Source organism: Natator depressus, chromosome 4, assembly GCF_965152275.1.
Source record: "Natator depressus isolate rNatDep1 chromosome 4, rNatDep2.hap1, whole genome shotgun sequence".
Classification (NCBI taxonomy): Eukaryota; Metazoa; Chordata; order Testudines; family Cheloniidae; genus Natator; species Natator depressus.
The window spans coordinates 74,392,049-74,407,668 of record NC_134237.1 but is presented as its reverse complement, the minus strand read 5'-3'; the positions used below and the strand labels follow the sequence as shown (position 1 = coordinate 74,407,668).

The 15,620-nt window shown below is 38.9% G+C and overlaps 1 protein-coding gene across 1 annotated transcript in view; it reads left to right on the top strand.

Moving 5' to 3' along the window:
• VEGFC (vascular endothelial growth factor C) overlaps nucleotides 1–13,498 on the top strand; it is a 135,460-nt gene extending 121,962 nt beyond the window's left edge. Inside the window, exons 5-7 of the mRNA XM_074950069.1 lie at nucleotides 7,156–7,265; nucleotides 7,565–7,898; nucleotides 13,045–13,498. Of these exons, the coding sequence (XP_074806170.1) occupies nucleotides 7,156–7,265; nucleotides 7,565–7,898; nucleotides 13,045–13,159 (559 nt within the window). The 3' untranslated portion in view covers nucleotides 13,160–13,498. The remainder of the gene's footprint in view (nucleotides 1–7,155; nucleotides 7,266–7,564; nucleotides 7,899–13,044) is intronic.
• Nucleotides 13,499–15,620: the final 2,122 nt, after the last annotated feature.

Below are 15,620 nucleotides of genomic sequence, written 5' to 3'. Positions count from 1 at the left end.
AGGTAATTGATAAAAGTCTGAAATAGTGCAGGGCTAAGACCCAATCCCAGCAGGACCTCCCTAACCACACCCACCTAATGATGATTCCTCATTCACAATTGCATTTTGATACCTATCAGTTAGCCAGTTTTAATGTGCGTTATGTTGATTTTATATCATTCTAGTTTTTTTATTCAAAGTGTTGTAAGGTACCAAGTCAAATGCCTTTCAAAAGTGTAAGCATATTACATCATCACTATTGTCTTTATCAATCAAATTTGTAAACTCATAAAAATACCAAGTTACCTTCAACTGACCTGGTTTTCATAAACTCATGTTGATTGTCATTAATTATATTACCTTGCTTTAATTCTTTATTAATCAAATCCCATATCAACCATTCCATTATTTTGCCAAGGACAAATTTGTAATTACCTGGGTCATCCTATTTAGCCTTTTTAAATATTCATGCAACATTTGCTTTCTTCCAGTCTTCTGGAACTTCCCCAAGACTTATAGACAATCAACATTAATGGCCCAGAGAGCTCCTCAGCCAGCTCTTTTTAATACTCTCAGATTCAAGTTATCCAAACCTGCTGATTTAAAATGGTCTAACTTTAGCAGCTGTATATAACATCCTTCTGAATTACTATTGAAATGGAAAGTGTTTCATCATCACCACATGAATACTTCATCTGGCTTTCCCAAATGCAGAAGAGAAATATGTATTGAACCCTTCTGCATTTTTATTAACAATTCTAGCATTTCCATCTAGTAATGGACTATACCATTGTTAGGATTACTTTTGTTCCTAATATTTTTTTTTAAACTCCTTCTTATTGTCCTTTGATGGTCATTGATTTCACCTTGGATCTTTTTGCTTCTCTGATCAATTTTCTACAATTGCAATCTCTTAATTTATATTTATCACTAAGGCTAAGATTTTGTCAGGGATATTTTTAGTAAGGGTATGTCTACACTCCCTGCCGGATCGGTGGGCAGCAATCGATCCAGTGGGGGTCGATTTATCGCGTCTAATCTAGACGTGATACATCGACCCCCAAGCGGTCTCCCATCAACTCCTGTACTCCACTGCCGCGAGAGGTGCTGGGGGAGCGGCAGCAATTGACTCACCATAGTGGAGACACCGCAGTAAGTAGGTCTAAGTACGTCAACTTCAGCTACATTGTTCACATAGCTGAAGTTGTGTAACTTACATCAGTTCCCCTCCCTTGCCCGTCCCAGTGTAGACCAGGGCTAAAAGTCACGGACAGGTCACGGGCAAAACAGAAAAATTCATGGAAGCCATGAACTGTCCCTCACTTTTACTAAAATTATCCCTGACAAACTGGGGATCTGCGGATCCCCACCATATTTCAAGGGGGCAGCTGCAGCAAGACTAAGAGCTGCCTGTAGCAGCTGGGAGCTTGAGACTTCCCTCACTGCCTCCCTCTGGGAGCTCGGGGCCACTCACGGGGGCCAGGAGCTGCTGCAGCGGCAAGGAGCTCGGGGCTTCCCTCACTGCCTCCCGCTAGGAGCTCAGAATTCCCCACCACAGCACCACCCCAATCACAGGGAGCTGGGGGGTTCTTCCACTAGGGGCTGGGGGGATTCCCACAGCTTCCTACCTCACTCCTGTCCACTGCAGCTGAAGTCACTGAGGCTGCTGGAAGTCATGGATTCCGTGACTAAATCGCAGCCTTATTCATCGCTATCAACTTCCTCTTCCTTCCACTTGTTATATATTATTTTTATAGCTACTTTTATTTTGCCTCTAAACCAGGTCAGATTTTTTTAACCAGCGTAGCCTTCTTTCTTAGTTGTTGTGTTTTGGGTATCTAGTAAAATATTCTTAGAATTTAAGCAGGAAAAAAAGTGAATGATTATTGGGAATTGTCTTTCTCCTAGTTGGTTTGGCTCATAATTGTCATAATTTTTTTCAGCTTTTTTGGAATTAGCCCTTTAAAACTATGTGTGTATGGTTTGGAGCTGGTTACATTTGTTGTGTGCAAACAGAACAAAAGTCATGGTCATTTGCATCAAAGCAATCACTAATTTTTAGTTCTGTGATCAATCTCTGTATCTCTCTAGCTGAGATACAATATAGAATTCCTCCATGTTGAGTGCAACACTTTTTGAGTTGGGAAATTGTCATCTATACATTTTAGAAATTGAGGATATTTTAGTGCTGGCAGAATGAGATCTCCAGGATGCATCACATAGAATGAAGTCCCTAATGATAACACAGCTTTTTTTCCCCTTACACATAATAGATAGGTGCTTAAAGAGCCATCATTCCTGTTCCCTCATATGATTTGGTGGTCTGTAGCAGACACCAGCTAGTATTCATCTTGTGCTTTACCTGGTAAACACTGAAGTGTTCAAGATCATTTGCTTCTGAGTTGTCCGCGACTCAAACAGATAATATAATTTATGACAGAATCCCTCTGTCCCTCCCATTTTGCCAACTTGATCCTTCCTAAAGAGGTTATAGCTTTTGATTTTAACATGCAAATCACCACTAGGTTTCAAGAATACCAATTTAGGTTACATAAGAATGGCCATACTGGATCAAACCAAAGGTCCATCTAGCCCAGTATCCTGTCTTCTGACAGTGGCCAATGCCAGGTGCCCCAGAAGGAATAAACTGAACAGGTAATCATCTAGTGATCCATTCCCTGTCACCCATTCCCAGCTTCTGGCAAACAGAGGCTAGGGACACAATCCCTGCCCATCCTGGCTAATAGCCATTGATGGACCTATCCTCCATGAATTTATCTAGTTCTTTTTTAAATCCTGTAACAGTTTTGGCCTTCTCAACATCCTTTGGAAAAGGGTTCCACAGGTTGACTGTGTTGTGTGAAGAAATACTTGTTTTAAACCTGCTGCCTATTAATTTCATTTGGTGTCCCCTAATTCTTGTGTTATGAGAGGAGTAAAAGTACTTCCTTATTTGCTTTCTCCGCACCAGTCATGATTTTATAGACCTCAATCATATCCATCCTTACTCGTCTCTTTTCCAAGCTGAAAAGTCCCAGTCTTATTAATCTCTCTTCATACAGAAGCCCTTCCATACTCCTAATCCTTTTTGTTGCCCTTTTCTGAACCTTTTCCAATTCAAATATATCTTTTTTGAAATGGGGCGACCACATCTGCACGCAGTATTCAAGATGTGGGCGTACCATGGATTTATATAGAGGCAATATGATATTTCTCTTATCATCTATCCCTTTCTTAATGATACCCAGCATTCTGTTCGCTTTTTTGTATATTGAGTGGATATTTTCAGAGAACTATCCCCAATGAATCCAAGATCTCTTTCTTGAGTGGTAACAGCTCATTTAGACCCTATCATTTTATATGTATAGTTGGGATTATGTTTTCCAATGTGCATTACTTTAAATTTATCAAAATTGAATTTCATCTGCTATTTTGTTGCCCAGTCACCCTGTTTTGAGAGATCCTTTTTTTAGCCCTTCGCAGTCTGCCTGGGACTTAACTATCTTTAGTAGTTTTGTATCATCTGCAAATTTTGGCACCTCACTGTTTACCCCTTTTTCCAGATCATTTATGAATATGTTGAATAGGATTGGTCCCCAATACAGAGCCCTGGGGGATACCACTAGGTTGAATTTATGCTCATAAATAATCTATTTAAATTGCTCTTGCTAATTACTGAGGAACCTAGCATGGGTGGATAGGTAATTAAGAATTCATTATTAAGAATAAGAATTCTTAATTACCTATTCATCCATGCTAGGACCCTTCCTCTTCTCTTGGTGCCTTGATTAATTTTATCAGCATCCTGATTTTGTTCCAAATGAATGGTCATTAGTTCTCCCTTTGCATCCTCTCCTTTTGTTATTAGTTTATTGCTCTCCTGATTAATCCAGCAATCCTGGCCCCTACAAGTTTGGAATGGGTTTTAAAAAGCAATTGAAAAAAGGAGATAGCAATTTTTATTAATTTGGATGGGAGTTTTTGCTCATGCTGGGGAGGATGAGTTGGGGGAGAGAGGACATGGAAGAAAGGTGCCTGAGGGAGAGGCATACAAGCATCTGATAAGCAATATTGGCAAAGTGAAGGTGGGGATTGACACCTTGCTAAACTAGTGAACAGGATAGGGTGGTGCTAAATAATGGAAGGCCTTAAAGACAAAGACAAGGAGTTTGTGTTCAGTGCAGTGAGGAGGATGAGCTCATTGGAGGCTGGTGATGTGTTAGGATTGCTTAGCTAGGATGATGATCCTAGCCGCAGCATTTCTGAATGGGCTTGCAGGAACAATGTAGTCGGCATCAAGGTAAAAAAGAATGAGATAAATATTTGAGGGATGAGATGGTGAGAGCCTGAACAAAGGCCCTGGCAGGCTCCATAGTTAGAAAAGTTTGAATATTACAAATATTATATAGGTAGAAACAGCAAATAGTTGATACAGTCTGTATAGGGGTGTAGAGAGAGGCCCAAATCTAAGATGGTGCCCAGACTATACCCCTGAGTGCCTATGAAAATCCACAAAGACAGAGAAACTGGGGGAGAAGGGAAGATCACTTTATGTGGTTGACAGTGATCTGGTTTTTGTGTTGTAGACTGTATTTGGGGCAGGCATACTGGCAGAGTTTAGTCAACCATGACAGAGAGCCTGGCTGGTTCTGTTTCCTTTGTCACATTCTTGGTCAGGCTACAAATGTTTGAGGGAGCAGCAGAGGCTATCTACTGAACCATCAGAAGTGTCTCACATCACTGATCTCTGCAGTTTATTAAGGAGCAGCGCTGATAACATCCAAGGGAAACCCTGTCTTCTTTAGGTGTAAAAATGGTGACTGAGATCTGAGTGGTAGATTGGGGTGGGCAGGGGAATTCAGACTGATTGATTTAGGACTTGCTTAGGGTTAGGGTTATTTGAAGGGTCTTGTGATTTTGAAGTTATGTTTCTCTCAAAAGCCATCATAATATTTGCTTTATACACAAAATATCAAATATCTTTTAATAGCAATATGCCTAATTAAAAACAAGCATGTATTATGTTGCAAAACATCTATGGTATTTTATAATTGATGACACCTGTGTTCCATTCTGCAAGCAGCGAATCATTAGAACTCATTCATTGTAGCTATCTCTTACATAAGGAGTAATAGACATTTGAGAGTCAGAACCATGACCACAATTACACTGGGAAAAGTGTAGTACTATCCGTATCTATAAACATACTTAAATGGGTTGAGGAAGGAAGATAATTAGGGCAGATCCCAGCCTGTACAAAGGGGTCTTGTAGCTTCCTTAAGCAGTTGACTGAGGATTTCTCTGGTGTGTGTGTGTGTGGGGGAACCTCAGCTAGTATAGGGGACATACTAGGGATATACATAATGTGCTGCAGTGATCCGCAGGAGCTAGTTACAAGTTGGTGCAACTTGAAGCTTCAACCTTTGTACACAGATCCCTGTGTCCAACAAGATGTGCTAAATGCAGCTCCTGAGCATGTATGGATAATCAAGAACTGGAACCTGATTCCTTTTGGGATTTTATACAGGAAACCATTAAGATGCTTTTTTGGGAGGAATTTATAGTCAACAATACACTAATAGCGATAGGTTTTTATATTCGGTGACACTTTCCCAAACCTCATTCTTATTTAGACACTTATCCTCTCATCTCCTAAGTCTTTCTTTATATTGACTGTTTCAACATAACAAGCTGTTCTCAAGATATTCATCCCCAAATATAAACCTTTCTTTAGCTAATTTGGGTCATATTGTGCCATAATTGCCACTTAGTTCAGGACACTTTTTGTGAAAAACAATGCTGTAGGCTGCATTTTTCTTCATACTGTGATTTTTTCAGAGCTTAGGCATTCTTTCAGTGGGCATGTCTGCACTGTAATCTGAGGTATGGTTGTAGCTCAGGCAGACATAGCTACTAAATAGCGTAGATGCGGTGGCATGGGCTGTACATGCATGCTGAGGACCCTGGGTCTGTATTCACATCACTCACCTCCATTGAAGCCCATGTCCCCACATCTGCACTACTATGCCAGTGTGGGTGTGTGTATCCAAGCTAAATGTATTAGAATATGACCATTTGTGTATATAATCCCACAGTTTGGATTCTTTGACAATAACATGTTCAAATCTTTTTTGTCAGTAGATCAGATACTTTTGCTTTTGTTTTGCCATAAGATCATAATAGTCTTCTATGCAGAGAGACCAACTCTTTGTAAAAAGTGGTCGGAATTTTTTTTCCCGTCTATCTATGGCTTCCCTACAGAAGTGGGCTTTCTGTTGAGTAACAGTAGAAGTGCTGCCTTATCTTATAGCTTGTAAGTGCTCCACTGACATTTTTGCCTCCTTAAAAAGCTATGCTATTCTGATCATATCAGCTTTTAGCAAATGCTGAATGAGCTTCGTTTTATCTTTAGTGGTCTAATGACAAGTACTGAATGTGAAATATTCCAATTCAGTTTTGCAGCCAGTTGTTCAGGAAACGAAGAAAAAGTTTTTCATTCTCAAATATTTTAAAATATTCTCTTTTACATTTTGAAGAGGCCCAGTTCCCAAATTGAACCATCATTTTCTGACTTACATCTCTAATTTCTTTAGAAAACTAGACTTAACAAAAATATCACAAATAGTCCTGTATTTTCAGTTCAGGGTTGGATTTCAATTCAAGGAAGTTTTCCAAAAGGAAAAACATTTCCAAATTCAATTAGGATTAAGTGAATTCTGAACATGTTAAAAAGACAGAGCTGGAGTGGACTTGCTGAAAACTTTTAATCAGTCATTCCAGTGCTAATTACTCACACCTTTTTCTCTTAATACCTATAATGCTTTAAATGAGTCAAACTACTTGTCCTTGAACCTGTCTTCCCCATTGGCAGCCCTTTAATGAAGCAGAGTATCATGACATTTTTATTATGTGTCGTGCACTAAATCATAATGTATGTGTAGTAGTATATACATGCTTAGATGAAATAGGATCACAAAACCCAGTATGTTTTATCATCCATTTTTCAGACACTAACAGAAAATAACCTATACAGCGCAATATGCTGGTGACAATGTGAATGAAATCAAAGCTTTCAACGGTTACCTTTCTAACAGGAGAATGCCTGTTATCAATACATAAAGTTACTTATCTTTTGTAGTTTTATGGCAATAAGCAAACAGTGTATTTCATCAATAGGTGTCACGTGGCAAACAAAACTTGTCCAAAGAATCTTATCTGGAATAATCAGATTTGCAGATGTCTGGTGCAGCATGACTTCAGTTTCTCTTCCCATCATGGAGATACTGGTAAGCAGTTATGTGTTATAGGATTAAATGTAGTTGTTCTGTGCTGATTTACAGAAAAAGAAAACAATACACCATGCAAATTAAACAGTTTGAATCTTTTTAATTCTTTGTAATTGGTTGTTTACAGAATGGCATTTTAGATAAGTAAAATGCATCCTCAGGGTGGGATTATATTTTCACCATTTTAAAATTGGATTCATCGTAATTCCTTAATAAAAAAAAATGTGAAATACACAGGTGGGTTCTCCATTTTTAGTAATGTGTGGATTCAGATTTTTTAATGTTTGCTGTATTCCTAGACACTGCTGACGAATTCCATGATATCTGTGGACCTAACAAAGAGCTTGACGAAGAAACCTGTCAATGTGTCTGCAAAGGGGGTGTACGGCCTTCAAGCTGTGGACCCCAAAAAGAATTAGATAGAACATCGTGCCAGTGTACATGTAAAAATAAATTTTTGCCTAGTTCTTGTGGTCCCAGCAAAGAATTTGATGAAGATAAGTGCCAGTGTGTATGTAAAAGAACCTGCCCTAAACATCAGCCACTAAATTCTGCAAAATGTATCTGTGAATGTATAGAATCTCCAAATAAATGCTTCTTAAAAGGAAAAAGGTTTCATCACCAGACATGCAGGTGAGTTAAAGGACTAAAAGATTCTGTAATCTAATTGTTATAGCACTGGACAGGGACTAAAAATGTTGGGTTACCTTTGCCATGGGATTACTTTATGACCAAGAGCTTTATGATTTGCCTATCTGTAAAAGGACAGTCTGAGGCTTAATGAGTATTTGAAAACCACACTGAGGTTCTTGGATCCTATAGATAGTCACTGTGATTTCAGGTCGAGGAAAACAACACAAATCAGACGTCAAGAATTAGAACATTCAAAAACCAGTCGGAGAACACTTCAATCTCTTTGGTCACTTGATTACAGACCTAAAAGTGGCAATTCTTCAACAAAAAAACTTCAAAAACAGAGTCCAAGGAGAGCCTGCTGAACTGGAATTAATTTGCAAACTGGATACAATTAATTTAGGCTTGAATAAAGACTGGGAGGGGATGTGTCATTACACAAAGTAAAACTATTTCCCTTCCTACTGTTCTTGTAAAGTGCTGGAAATGGCCTACCTTGATTAGCACTACAAAAGGTGCCCCCCCCCCCCCCGGCTCTCCTGCTGGTAATAGCTCACCTTTCCTGATCACTCTTGTTACAGTCTGTATGGTAACACCCATTGTTTCATGTTCTCTGTGTATATAAAATCTCCCCACTATATTTTCCACCGTATGCATTTGATGAAGTGAGCTGTAGCTCACGAAAGCTTACGCTCTAATAAATTTGTTAGTCTCTAAGGTGCCACAAGTCCTCCTTTTCTTTTTACGGATACAGACTAACACAGCTGCTACTCTGAAACCTAACATAAATTTACACTCTTCTAGTAGGTCTTTTGGCTGAGACATAGTGTAAAACCAAATTCTAGACTATTTGTGGTTCTTAAAAATCCCAGTGTACTTTTCACTAGTCAATATCCAAACTAAGTGTCCAAATTATCCTTTAAAATGGGCTTCTGGTCAGCAAGCAGACTAAGTTTGATAATGTTTATATTGCATACAAGATGTTTCTCATAGCTGGCAGTGTAATCGAAGCCACTCAATTTGGAAATATTTCACAATTCTGAAAATCAATTTTTCTTCTGCTTCCTACACCATCACTATCAACTTAAAATGCAGTAATCTGTCACATAATTTTGTTGAGGTAATTATTATATGTATACATAAGGCACCTGTCACTATCATATCTTGTTTGGCTGCTTTGCTGAAACACCATTAATTCTGCAATGTTGAAAACAGTGAAGTCTTGTTTTTTAAGTAAAGCTAAGCAGACAATACTGCTTGGAGAAACAAGATCACTGAGTTCATTGATAGTAGTAATAATAGTAAATATTCATAGTATGAGATACATATTTGTTCAATTACCTAAAACCATTGAAATGGTTACAAAATAAACATTTTAATTTATTTATAAATATTCTGGCAGCGCCTAAAGGGCCCCAAACAGGACTGGTGGACATAGAATAGAATATGGATCCTGTCCTAAAGATTTTAATATCTAAAATGACAAGACACACAATCAAATATAGACAAACTATATCAAAATACAGCTCACATAGTATATCTCTACTCCCTCCATTGTATGTTCAGCAACAGCTCCTGGCCACTCCTCGTACCTGACTTAATAGGAAATAAGGGCAATTACCACCAGGCATTTGGCACCTTGAAGGATGGGGGCTACAAAGAGGTCATCAGTGACTAGTTTAAATTCCTTCTGGGGTGCAGTGCAAATTACACTTTGAGTTTTGGTCCATGTACCACAGGAATAAAGTTCACTGGTAAGAGACACATTTAGTGATCTTCTCCAACCACAGAATGTGCCTCTTTAGTGGTGTTATGCACCAGAAAACAACATTAAAAGAATATTAAGGTTGCAAAGTTAAGCACTCAAAAGTCAGGAAATGCCAGAATTAAGTTTGCCTGTGTAACCCCCTTGTGCATGTGCATTATGATACGGTCTTTAATTGTAGAGTCATATACTGTATTTTCCAGAGGACTCCTGCCTTCTTCAGTCCACTGGTGCTCAATTCATGAGAAGCTATTCAATATTTTGTTTTCTCCTCATTGTTCAGTGTTTGGTCCAGTGCCTTATTTACTGCACACCATTCAAACCCTGCTCTGAAAACAGTTATTCACTTCCTCATGTGCTTATCTATGGTGTTCTTCTCTATAGTATCCTACTGCTTCACAAACAATTTATCTTCACAACATTTCTGAAAGGAGAGGAGGGAGAGGTAATATCCCCACACTGTCCGAGTCCCAATTACCAGTCCCTCTCCCTCCACAGCTGCAGTCTTAGGGGCCTTGCCCAGCCAGTCCCGGCTCCTCACCTGACATTTCTTTCCCCATCTCCCCTCCCTGGCCCAGTCTTTGTCCTGTCAGTCCCAGTTCTCCCCGCTACGCCTCACCACTCCTTGTCACATCTGTCTTCCTACCCCTCACCCAATCTCAGTATTCCCCCAGCCAACTGACTCCCAGTGTTTCCCTTCCCAGCTCCCAGTGTCCCCACAAGCTCCCAGTTCCTAATCTGCCTCTTTGCCCAATGAGTCCTATTTGCAGCCTCAACTCCCAGCTCCCAACTCCTTGCCAACTCAGTCCCAGCCTGCCTCCCCCACTCCAGTCACAATGGATTCCTTGTCCCAGTTTACTCCTTTCCCTTCCCCCTGCTTCAGCTTTGGGACCCCTCTGCACTTTAACTAGACTGCCTCCTCCTCCTCCATGCTGCCTGGGTACAGGAGAGTTGCGCTTCCTTCTCTTAATTCCACACCCTAGGCCCAAGCCCCCAGCTCAGAGAAGCTGGAAGCAACATTTACAGGGAAAGTCTGGTTTTGCCCTTGTAAAATGTAGGCTGGAGCAGGCATGGTCACTCTGTGGGGATGGCGGCACACTGGTAAGTAGTAAAAGGACCGAACATGCTCCATGAGGACAGAATCTTCTGAGATTTTAGTTGTTCTGTTCTGGAAAGACTCTACTGAGCATGTGACTGACTGACATAGCTGTGTTGGCCTAACTTTTAAGTGTAGACCAGGTCTAATGTCAGATTGAGGGCAGGGAGATCTGTGGGCCACATGAAAGCATACAGACAGCAGTATCCAGCCTGTGTGACAGCCCTTATCTACTATTTTTTTTATTTGTTATCCAACTGCTTTGCTAGGGTTAGGCATCCTGGGAAATTATCCAAATAGCTAAGGTGTGTGGCTTTGCCTTAAAGATCAGTGCCCCAGATGGTATGGCCTTCTAGGGGGAATATAGACAAATGCTTTGAAATCTTTAAATGAAAGGCACTATAGAAGCACAAAACATCATTGTAACATGCAGCTCAGAAACAAATTCTACATCCACTCCACCCCCATTTTTGTATCCACAGAAGATTAATTTTCCCAGTCCAAACTTACTCCTGGTGTTTTTGGGGGGGCTGGCAGAGATCGTGTTACACCCTTCAGTGATGGCATACAGGAGGCTAGGTGCATTTCTATCAAATACCCACATTATTTTGGTTAGGGGCTCTGCCTCTTTCTTGCTTCAGCATCCTCAACACCTTTCCAACACTAGCACCCCCACCCCAAACTGCAGGTGTTATATATTTTACAAAATGTTCAGCATTAGGCAAAAGGATCAACTTGATCTTTAAGAGAAATTCCATGAAAGTTGTTAAATTTATCCGAGATAGGACAAACTCTAGAGCTAAGTGACATGATAGAACACGAACCTCGGAATTACATAAAACATGCTAATGAATCAGACAACTGTAACAAATTACATTGAAAGCTCTGAACAAGATATGGCTAGTCAATAACTACCATTACTGCTGTGTCTTCCTCATTCTTTACTGATTTCTTCGTATTCATTGGTGTAATTAATTGGCTTGCATTAATGTAACTGTAATCCAAGACCTCATTTTATAAACACATTACTGTAAAGTGGCAAAAATAAGCATGCAATGTGCTAAACCATCTGCAATGATAATTAGAGTATGCATAGTCTAAAAACAGAAAAAAATGCCTGGGGAAGAGAATATTAAAAGTACCTCAATACTATATTGTGTAGTATCTGTAAACAGAAATATATAGCAAGAATTATTACAATAGAACATCATTATACCAGTATGTTTCATAAAACAGAGACACATTATTTAAAGACAAGTTTAAAATATAACTGTTGAAACTTGAAACATATACTTTTCTCTCTTGAGTCGCTGCCAATGTCTGAAAAAGCCACAGACTAGTACTTTGTCTCCATTACACACCAGAGGTTATTTGGCATTGTTATTGTAAGGTTATTTTAGGTCAAGCTGTTAAAAAAAATGAGGTGGGGGGAAAGAAGCCAAGGAATTAGGAAGCCAAGGAATTAGCTTTGTACGACTCCTTGTACAAGCAAATATGCACTAATGAGGAACATCTTGTTTATAGATATAATCTGTTGTTTAATGATCTATTTGCATTAAAGTTATTTCAGTTAATAATATTGTTATTGGTACCCTTTCTTCTTTAAAATTTACCATATACATATGGGCCTGGATCCTACAGTAAAAATCACATGGTGCAATTCAGCAAACAGACTCCCACTGAACCCACTGGGAATCTGTGGAAGTATACGGGTTTCCTCTGTGCTGTTCTCAGTGCAGGATCAGGGTCATAGTATAGAAAAATCCATCTTTTTCTATTACGCAAATGGCTGGTAAATATACAGAAAAAAGTAGAGCATTCTGGCCTGTAACATCAGCTCGTTAGGGAATGTTGGCTCAAGCTAGGAGACATTCAGTAGTGGCATACTAAACAGGGTTGCCTACTAGAAAAAAAATGTTAGAAGTATTTGCCAGAATAATATACCAATGTATGCTCTAGCTTAGAATGTAATTAGAGCTGGGTAAGTATTTCAAAAGAGTATTAATGAATATTATTCATTTGAATAAAACCACAGAGTCACCTCAGCAGTATTCGTAACCCCATTTATTTGATTTTTCATTGCAAGTCAGTTCACAGCAATGGAAGAGGAGGAATATTCATGCACATACATAATACTCAGGCCTATCTCCAATAAAATACATCTTTATAGGATTTAAGTGTTCTCTAGCATAAGTGCAGCGTAAGTGTACACAGTCAGACGTGTATTTCGCTTTGATTTATGTGCCTGCCCCTTTTACCAACAACTTTTTTTTTCCTTCCTCCAGTTGCTACAGACCACCATGTACAGTTAGAACGAAACGCTGTGAGCCTGGATTTTATTATAGTGAAGAAGTGTGCCGCTGCGTACCCACATATTGGAAAAGACCACTTATTAATTAGTGAAGAAAGCACTCCTTGCCATTTTGGTGTACATTTTTCCATTAAAAAAACAACTGTGTTAACATTGGAATTAACTGTGCACCAGAGATCCTGTGGGAGTCACAGAGACAGACACATTGTGCTTTTTTCCCCCAAGAAATATGGAAAGCACATGTAGACAATAATGGGGCTCATGTTGTGTAAAGAACTCACTAAGGACTTGTTTTTCTGCCAATGACCAAACAGCCTTGGTTTTCCTCCTTGTGATTTTTTTTTAAAAAGAGATAATGACTATATAATTTATTGCCACTAAAAACATTGTGCAGCATTCCTGTTTATAGCAGTAACAATTGTTAAAGCTCACTGTGATCAATATTTTTATATCATGCAAAATATGTTTAAATAAAATGAAAATTGTATTATATACTGGTGAGAATGTTCAATTGATTATTTTATGACCCAGTCTGTACAAACCAACCACAGCTCAACAACATGAATGGTGGTTCTTAAAATAGTTTCTGGAAATCCAGAGCTAGAATTCCTATCCAATAAAAATAAGTGATTTTATGAAAGTAAGTATAAGTGAGACAGCAGTGAACTTTTTGTATCTGGTTAAAATATCTAGGCTGAGCTATTAAAAAAAAGTTATATTTACAACATCTATGTCCAATAATATTTTACTATTTAGACAAACTAGCTAAGCATGGGAGATATTTCATAAAAACTATTATGAGTTCTCTCTATTGCACAGGATCAAAGTTTGTTCAAAGGAGAGCAGCAGCTATTAATAGTCACATACATGCATGCCGATATATATTCAAAATATTTTATATGGTAAGTGCTCATGCAGGTATAATAAATAATTAAAATCTAATTAAACATATTTACATATGGAAATATCAATTATGCTATTTTATTTAGTTGTAAAGATTGTGCCCTAAAATTCAAAACAAAATAGTTTTAAATTATTTGATGTTTTACTATTTCATATTGTAAGTCAAATTATTGTGATCTAAAGTCTCTTGTATGCCAGATGCTTTTAAGAGAAAATAATGTATTTTTCTTTCCACTGGGCACCAGAAAAGACTTCCAACAAGCCAGTCTGGATTTACAAGATAATCTCTGTACAAACAATTGTTACAGAGTATTTTTACATGGAGAGTCTCCAGTCTAACATCTACAAACTCTAGAAAAAGAGGTAAGCTTTTAAATTGGATAGAATAAAAATATGAATGAGATTGTCTAATAGTAATCAAGGAATCATTTCATTTCCACTTCCAGTTGTGCATGCACTCAATATGTCTGAGATAGGGAAGTTTTCACTAGTAGCATCTGCTAGCTTGCATATGAGGCCTTACCCTACCTCATGCTCCCTAGTGAGGGTATAAAGGGTGCTCGTGGTCAACTGCCACTCCAGTTCCTTCTCTACCACTTAACCTTGAAAAAGGGTCTCTGAGCAGAGGGGAAGTAGGGCAGGTATATACATATGAATATACATATGGACAAGTCAAGTTACTCTACAAGGTAAGCAACTTCTTTCTTCAGGTGTTTGTTCCTATGCAAATTCCACTTCTGGTGACTTCTAAGCAATAATTTCAGTCAGGAGTTGGGTGCTTGGAGTACCCACAGCAGCATCTGAAGCAGATGCTTGTACTGACGTGTAGAGCTGAGTGAAGGTGTTTATAGAACCTTATGTTGCATCTTTGCAGATAGCCAGGATGGAGAAATTATTGAGCACAGCCACAGATGCTCTCTGGACTCTTTTTGAATGTGTCCCCACAGGAACTGAAACCTTATTTGGTTATGCATCCTGAGGTCCATTTTGGACAGTCTTTGGGTAGAAACAGCATTACCTTTCATTAAAGTGAACAGTTTGGGAGACCGTCTGAACAGTTTAGCCTTGTCTAGATAGAAAGTCAGTGCTCTTCATACATCTAACAAGTACAGCTTAAATTCTTGTCTGCTGTTATGTGATTTTTTGGATAAAACGCAGGACAATGAATGACCTGATTCAAACAGAACCCAAAGACAACCTTCAGAATGAACTTAGGGTTGAGCCTAAAGGACACTTTATCATGATGAAAGACAGTATATGGTGGATCTGCCATGAGACCTCCCAACACTCCCATTCTTTTGGCCAGAAGTACAGCTACCAAGAATGTGACTTTCATTCACAGGTGGGATAAGGAACAATAGGCTAGAGGCTCAAAAGGGGGATTCATTAAAGGTTGACAGCACTAAGTTGAGATCCCATGATGTTGTTAAATGAGATACCAATGGAAAACACGCAGATAAGGCCTTATAGAAATTGTGCTGAGACCAGGTGTTGTCTACTGGAGGATGGATGACATTGATAGCCACAAGACAAACGTGGATGGAATTGGGGGATAGACCGGAAGTCTTCAGCAATAAGATGCACTCTAATATGACATGGATTCCTGCTTGCAACAGTTCTGGCTGGCTGGTGTTGTTTGCATCATAT